The sequence below is a fragment of the Galeopterus variegatus genome, unplaced genomic scaffold (assembly GCF_000696425.1).
Source record: "Galeopterus variegatus unplaced genomic scaffold, G_variegatus-3.0.2 Scaffold9737, whole genome shotgun sequence".
Lineage (NCBI taxonomy): Eukaryota > Metazoa > Chordata > Mammalia > Dermoptera > Cynocephalidae > Galeopterus > Galeopterus variegatus.
Genome location: NW_007735848.1, coordinates 65,165 through 72,633, shown reverse-complemented (window position 1 = coordinate 72,633; position 7,469 = coordinate 65,165). Strand labels below are relative to the sequence as shown.

The 7,469-nt window shown below is 37.4% G+C and overlaps 1 protein-coding gene across 3 annotated transcripts; it reads left to right on the top strand.

Moving 5' to 3' along the window:
- The first annotated feature begins 427 nt into the window (after positions 1-427).
- On the top strand, positions 428-6,812 carry SEC61G (Sec61 gamma subunit). 3 transcript variants are annotated; one of them, XM_008593844.1, is made up of 4 exons: positions 428-673; positions 1,854-1,953; positions 3,239-3,341; positions 6,648-6,812. In XM_008593844.1, exons 2-4 carry the CDS (start codon positions 1,860-1,862, stop codon positions 6,655-6,657), a joined length of 207 nt encoding a protein of 68 aa, XP_008592066.1. In that variant the 5' UTR covers positions 428-673; positions 1,854-1,859; the 3' UTR covers positions 6,658-6,812. The 3 variants fall into 3 exon arrangements, with proteins under 3 accessions (XP_008592066.1, XP_008592064.1, XP_008592065.1); XM_008593842.1 differs by having other exon boundaries at positions 601-771; XM_008593843.1 differs by having other exon boundaries at positions 606-624.
- The last annotated feature ends 657 nt before the right edge of the window (positions 6,813-7,469 follow it).

Here is a 7,469-nt window from a genome sequence, read left to right as displayed (position 1 = left end):
CGTCCTGCCCAGAGACGCTGCAAGGCCTGCGGCAGGAGGAAGCACGTTTTGGGAAGGGGAGGCTATTCAGGTCGGTCATGCCATCGGTGGGACAACAAGCCTCGTGTCGACAACATCACATACACAGAAAAAGCATGTGCAGTCAGGACACACACGCCGAAGAGCACCGTTCCCATCACACGGGATCCACAGCGAAGAGATGTACGTGGGTGGTGGCTCCCGCTGTGAACGGAAGGGAACGGCTGGGGCGGAAGGGCTACAGCGCGCTTCCGAAAGCGGGAGGCTGACGACGCCCTGACCCGACGACCCGTCGGTCCCAGCGCCGCTTCCGGAGCCGCCGCGCCTGCGCACTGAGGCCTCCACGAAAGAACCAATGGTCCTCGCAGGAGCAGTGACCCGGGACCGCGGCCTCCCGGGGCAGAGCCTGGGACGGCCAGCGGGCCTTCGGCGCAGAGTTCCGGCCCCTGGTTCGGCCTTGTCGCTGCTCATCTTCTGCCACCCCTCCGCCTGGCTGTTCCTGTCTTGGGGCATCCAGCGTCCTTTGTGCCGTAGTCAGAGACGGTGGCCCGCCGCCGGCGTCCCGTCGGGGTGGCTGTGTGCGTGCCGAGCTTCGTCCTGGAAGAGGTGTATTCGGCCCCGTCCCTGCCACCGCTCCCGGGATGTGAAGTGGGAGGTTTGGTCTGGATTCTAGATCAAGAGATCGTAGTGGGTTATTGAATCTTCCTGCCTGACGTTGAGTGCGGTGTTTTGTGTATTGTGCCTTTTTCTGGAGTAAGAATTTTTAGCTTTCATCACGACATCCATGATTACTTATGAAAGTTTAAGCCCCTTGGATTTCAAAAACAGAGTTAAACGAAATACTGAGAAAACAGGCATTACTGTTTTTTGGTCCCAGAACGTTTGCAGAATTCCTAGTACAGTATACTTTAAGTGTTTCATATGCATTATTCCATTTAATTGCCCACCGCCTATCCTAGGAGAGGAAACTGGGTAGTAGAAGGGTTTACATTTGGTAGCCAGTGATTCGAACCGCCATCTGGGTAGTGAAAAGAGTAAAATACGAGTAAAACCCTGGCCTCATTAGCTATTATATCTCTGCTCTCAGAGCTATCTAAGATTGCATGACATTTCTATCGAAAAAGAGATTCCCCAAAAGATCCTATATATTAAAACGTACAGCCCTGTTTCCTTGAAAGATGTGTTCAAACCTAATGGTTTGAAGTTTAGCTAGCACGTTCTCAGAATCTTGCTTTAGCCAGTCTTTGTGGTTTGGGAAAAGTCTTATCTCTCTGTCCATCCCACACTTCTCTAAATATGATGGTTGGGCATGTTTTAGAACAATCAGGTTGAAATCCATATTTGCCTCCATTCTAGGCTCTTGCAGCCCTACAGTTGACATTCACTGCACTAGACATTTGGTTTCTGGATAGTTTAAAATAAAGTACAGAAAATAATTGTTGGATCCCAACATTGTTAGCGCCTTAGCAGGAATAGTGAGAGGACTGCAAAGTGGATAAGGAATGGATATGTTGTGAATTGCTTAACCTTTTGATAAAGATAGCCCTTCAATAAAAGAGTATGTGGTCCTTTGTTAATGAGAATAATATGACTAACACCTGTGCTTTTCTTACTGCCTTTCATCTGATACTTTGCTGGAATTTACAAAATGTAATATCAATCTAGGCTTTGCAGTCTGCTTTTTTTTGTTTTGTTTTATTTTATGAGACAGAATCGACCCATATCAGGCACAAATTCATGGCTGCTCTTATTTATATCTTGATGTAACTGAGCAAGTCCTTGCTATGTGGTAAGTAATACCTGTGAGTATCTTTATTCTTTGTTTTTTTAAACAGGCAGTCATGGATCAAGTAATGCAGTTTGTTGAGCCAAGTCGGCAGTTTGTGAAAGACTCTATTCGGCTGGTGAAGAGATGCACCAAACCTGATAGAAAAGGTAATAGCTTAAACATGAGGGAAAAAGTTTCTTTGCATTTTCTAAGGCTTTTATTTGATTAATGTCTTCCTGATTAATAACCATTGCATACGTTCATCAACATTTTTATTGATTTATTTTGCTTTATTGTTTTTTAATGTCACTTTTTCTTAAATTTTGTACACTCTTTGTTGTCTAAATTTTTCTGGTTTTTATGTTTACAGATGGTGTAAGATTATTTATTACAGGCTTATTTTCCATTTGCATTTGAGTTAGACTTATTTTATGACTTTAGAGTTTTAGTATTTACACTTGAAAGATCTTTGGAGGGCTGGCTGGTTAGATCAGTTGGTTAGAGCGTGGTGCTGATAACACCAACATCCAGGATTCGATCCCTGTACTGACCTGCCTCCGCCCCCCACCCCAAATATTTGGAGTCCTCTCTGCCCTGTCCCCACCTCAACAAACAAAACCTTAACATGAAACCAACAATGTATTTGTTGCCAACCTAGAAATTTTATTTTTCATCACGATTCATGTTTTAAAGGTGCACCAGGATTTGTCTACTTTTATTCATTACATTGACTGAGGTAGGAGCTGCGAATAAAATAGAGAATATAATACATTGAATTGTATATGTAATATAATATCTAAAACATGATGGAGCTTAAAATCTATCAGGGAGACTGGCATAAACAAGTAAATGCAATTTACATTTTTTGATTACTGCCTTGGTAAATATTATGAAAAATAACTAGAAGGAGGTCTGACAACACACAATAGGAAGACTAACCAAGTCTGGAGGTCAGGGAAAGCTTCCCTGAAGAAATAACATAAAACTGAACATTGCTGGATCTGAAACCTTATTGTAAAATTGTGCTCAACCAACTTGATTTTTCAAACCTTATTTTTGGTTTTATAGTATCAAAGACACTGGACCCATTGTTTATAATGTACCAAAAAATTTATGTTTCTGCCTTTATAATCAATATGTCACAATAAAAATTACAATACTACTTTGAAATTTTTTTAAGAAAAAAATTTTCTTGTATTTCTTCCATCCTTGATTTTGGTGGTGGGGGGAGGGGGTGGATATTCTGGTTATTCGCTAAGAAGACTTAGTGTCAACAAAATGTGGAAATTAAAAAACCTGTTAAACAAGTTATTTACTATTAATAGTCTTACATAATTTTTTTAAAAGAAAAAGTATTTACTAATCAGGAGAAATGTACACCAGTAAGTTCATTCATGTTACTTTCAGTGACAGCGCAGAAAAAATAATGTAGATTTATGTTCTTAAATGCAGAATTCCAGAAGATTGCCATGGCAACAGCAATAGGATTTGCTATAATGGGATTCATTGGCTTCTTTGTGAAATTGATCCATATTCCTATTAATAACATCATTGTGTAAGTAAACTTTCTGAAATAGACTGTATCTAGAATTGGATGAAAATTGAAGCCATTTGAGTTGACAGTTAGCCTGCTATTTCATTAATAATATTCCTATTAATAACATCATTGTGTAAGTAAACTTTCTGAAATAGACTGTATCTAGAATTGAATGAAAATTGAAGCCATTTGAGTTGACAGTTAGCCTGCTATTTCATTAATACACAGGTAGATCTATTGACTTTTTAATGCTATTAAAATGTACTAATATTTGTTATCTAGAAATCCAAAGTGCTTCTATATCTTACACACAATTTTTATAGCAACTCTCTGACCTAGGCACTATTTTCTTTAATAAATAAAATTTTATAGAGTCAGGGAAATAACTTGAAGATACTCAATATGTCACAAGGCAAGTATTCAGTGACAGAACAAATGTTCAAACCCAAGTCCTCTTTATGCTATATCTTTTGATTTTTAAGTTGCAGAGGAAATGTTCTTCATCTGAAAATCACTATTATGATAGACTTCAGAGTTAGAATCAAATTGCCTAGATTCAAATCCTCTTTCTTGTTACTTAACAATTGTCACGACCTTTGGTTGGTTTATTTAGCCTCTCTGTGCCCAGTTTATTCAATGAGTATAATAGTTCTTACTTGGGTAATCGTAAAGATTCATGACTTACGTCACTTAAGGCCCTGAAAAACAATTTGGGAAGGAACTTAAATGGAAGTTGTTATTGTAATGAGCCATTGATACGAATGGGAGGGCATCATAACCTTTAGGTAGATTAGAGAGGAGGAGAAAAGGCTGAGAAACATTGAGATCACTTTATTCTTTTCCAAATGCTTTTGCTTTTAAAATTCTTACAAGTCATTGGGACACCTTATGGCATTGAGCAGTTAGACAATAGTCAGTTTTAGGTAATTCTGTTTAGTCTAAGGACTTAGTGTGAGTTCCAGTACAGGTTGAGTGTCTCTTATCTGAAGTGCTTGGAACCAGAACTGCTTCAGATTTCAGATTTTTTCTGACTTTGGAATATTTGCAGAGTACATACTGGTTGAGCATCTCATCCAAAAATCCGAAATCCACAGTGTTCCATCGAGCATCTCCTTTGAGCATTATTTTGGCACTCAAAAGTTTCAGATTTTGGAGCATTTTGGATTTCAGATGTTTGGATTAGGGATGCTCAACCTATACTTATTTACTATGATTTTGTATTCATTTAATATTTCAGCCCCATCTGCCATTTGGAGGTTAGTAATACCTGTTGGGCTTATTTTATGGGATGGGCAAATTTGATGCAATTATTTAGAAAAGCTTTCTAAACTGTAAATCTTTTAAATACTAGATATTTTATCTCTGATACTGGTGGAGGCTGTCTTTTAAATGATGAGTGACTGACTGCATATTGTAGATGGATTTCTTAAGTAGGTTACCATAGTTATTAAGCAGAAGTGCCACAAAGCGAGATTTTAGGATCATGAAGAGTTAGAGCTGGAAAGGACCAAGTCACTCAAATCTTTATCAGTTCAGAAATTCCTTTTATTTTTCTAGTGAGAAATGTTAACTGTGGATTTGTGGAGTCCTGGGGAGAACACTGAAGTAGAATTAGGAAACCCAGAGACTGTCTGTGGGCTGCATTTTGCCTAGTCAGTGAAAAGGGGAATGGAATACAGTCCTGTGAAGACTCCTGCTCTTCTTGCTTCCCATTCTATCATGGGACTGGTTTACTTGATACAAAGCATTTCTTTGATACAGAGTTTGTTTCTGATGATAATCACCCTTCCTTGTTCTTACTTTTACTCTCCAGAACAGCATATATTTGGTATAAACACCTTCCAGATGTTTTCCCTAACCTTCACATAGCACTATATTTTTATCTCTCTTGCCAGAAATTACTGTCTGCCTTGGGTCGTACTGAGATATGTCTGTCTTTCACATAGATAATGAGTTCTGAGGCAAACATGTTTTTTTATTTATGTTACATATTTCTTCTAAAGAACCAGTTCAGTGCTCTCTTAGAGCATCTGTTAAAAGCACTGAATAAGGGTTTGTTGAATTAAGTGAACAGCTTCAGGCTCTATACCTTTTTCTAATGGTGGCGATGGTAATAAGAATAATAATGACTAATGTTTATTGAGAACTTACCATGTGCCAGGGAACTGTTCCTCCTTTATGTGAGTCAACTCATTTAATCCTCATGAAGAAGATGAGGCCTGGAGAGACTAACTTACTCGAGTGTTTTGGCTAGTAAGTGTAGAGCAGCATAGGAAACCTTTTGGAAGCTAGTGGCTTAGAAAACTTTTCTTCTGGTTGAACAAAAAATTGTTTCAGTGTTAAAGGAGTTTAAAATCTGTCTTTTGATTTTTTTTTTTACTTTAAAGTGAAGGCCAAAGAAAACATGTTGTGAGGAAAGCTACAGAAAACATATTCTTCTTATGTTATGCCATGACAGCTGTAAAACTGAAAGAAATCTTCTTTTTCTTAACTTAAAAGAGCATAAATCACAGTTTAAGTCATTTTGAGATAATAGTTTGGGAAATATAACTACAGGCTTCTCCTTATTATCATATGTTTTTCCTTATTTTTTTTCTTTACAATTATAGTATTCAAAATTAATATCCACAGTATTGTAATTTAAAGGAGTTATTCATTTGCTAGTGTTTTAGTTACAGCAATACAGTTTATTGATATAAGATTTAAATACTTAGCATTAAATTATATATTTGGGGTATTTTATGATTTTCATTTACTAGTGAAATTACTTTTTGTTTATCATACGACTAAAATGTATATCTGACTGTCCAGTTTTAATGTTTATGCTTTTAAAACTTAGAAGTTCTTCTCTAGAAAAGGTGATTTTTGTTTTCATTAAGAGTAAAGCAGTATTTTGAGTGATTAGGGTAAGATAATAGTGGTTGAGAGCTACTGTGCTCATCTGCAGTTTTTATTTTCAACTGGTTTGTTAGCTGTGTATTAAATGGAAAAACTTACTAGCCATCCTGTCATGTAATTTATAGTTTTCACCATGTTCAGAAACACATTATGCTAGACTGTTCCAAAATGACATTTCCCAAATGAACATTGTGACTTTTAAAATACACCTTTTGCAGTAGCCGTGTCATCTCTAAGGACCTTTTTGGTTCCAAGATTTTAAAGTTCAGTGTGCCTTTCTTTTATGCTGTCTTTGGGTAAAGTGAGGTGTGGTTCTCAAGTAACTGATTTTAATTCCAGAAAATTATAGCATTTTACATTTTAAATAATTATTATTGTTAAGATCTTATATATGCTAAAAAATGACTATTTTCCTTTCCTTTACAGTGGTGGCTGAATAATTTTTGGAAGAGTGTTTTTCATCTTCGGGATTGATGAACAAGTGAGGGGTTGAGAACTCATGGAGTAAAAATTTGCCTATGTATTTTGTTTTTCTCCTTTTTTTCTTCCAAGATATTTTCTATTTCTAAATTAAAATAATTTCAAAATAAACAAACTTCTCTTTTTTTCCATCACTGATATTTATCCCATTTTCATGATAGAATTTCCCTCCTTCCTTCTTTCTTTCCTTTTGTCCTTCCTTCCCTCCCTCCCTCCCCTCTTCCGTCCTTTCTTCCTTCCTTCATTCCTTATTTTGGTTTATAGGAAAAATTAAAGGGCCTGGTGAAATATTGCACCTTCTGAGAGCTCTTCTTTCTTAGTCACAGTTCTGGAGGCTGAGAAGTCCAAGATCAAGGTGCTAGCAGGTTTGAGGTTTGGTGTCTGGTGAGGGCCCAGTCTCTAAATGCTGTATCCTCACATGGCAGAAGGGATGCAAAGGCAAAAAGGGCCAAAGGCTGTGTGAAACCTCTTTTATAAGGGTCTTAATCCTATTCACAAGGGAGGAGCCCTTGTGACCTAATCACCTCCTAGAGGCCCTGTCTCTTAATATTATTGCATTGGGGAGATTAAGTTTTTATATGAATTCAAACCACAGCATCTTCTTTCAGATAAATGTTTTCCTATGATGGAAGAAGAACAGAGCAGTAAAAGATGGTAAAGACAGTGAACTCCTACTAGAGTTTGAGGGAAGGGTAGGAGTTTTGTCCATACGTACCTACTAAATTGTAACAGGTAGTCAGAATTATTAAAAAAGTTTAGGTGCTACTT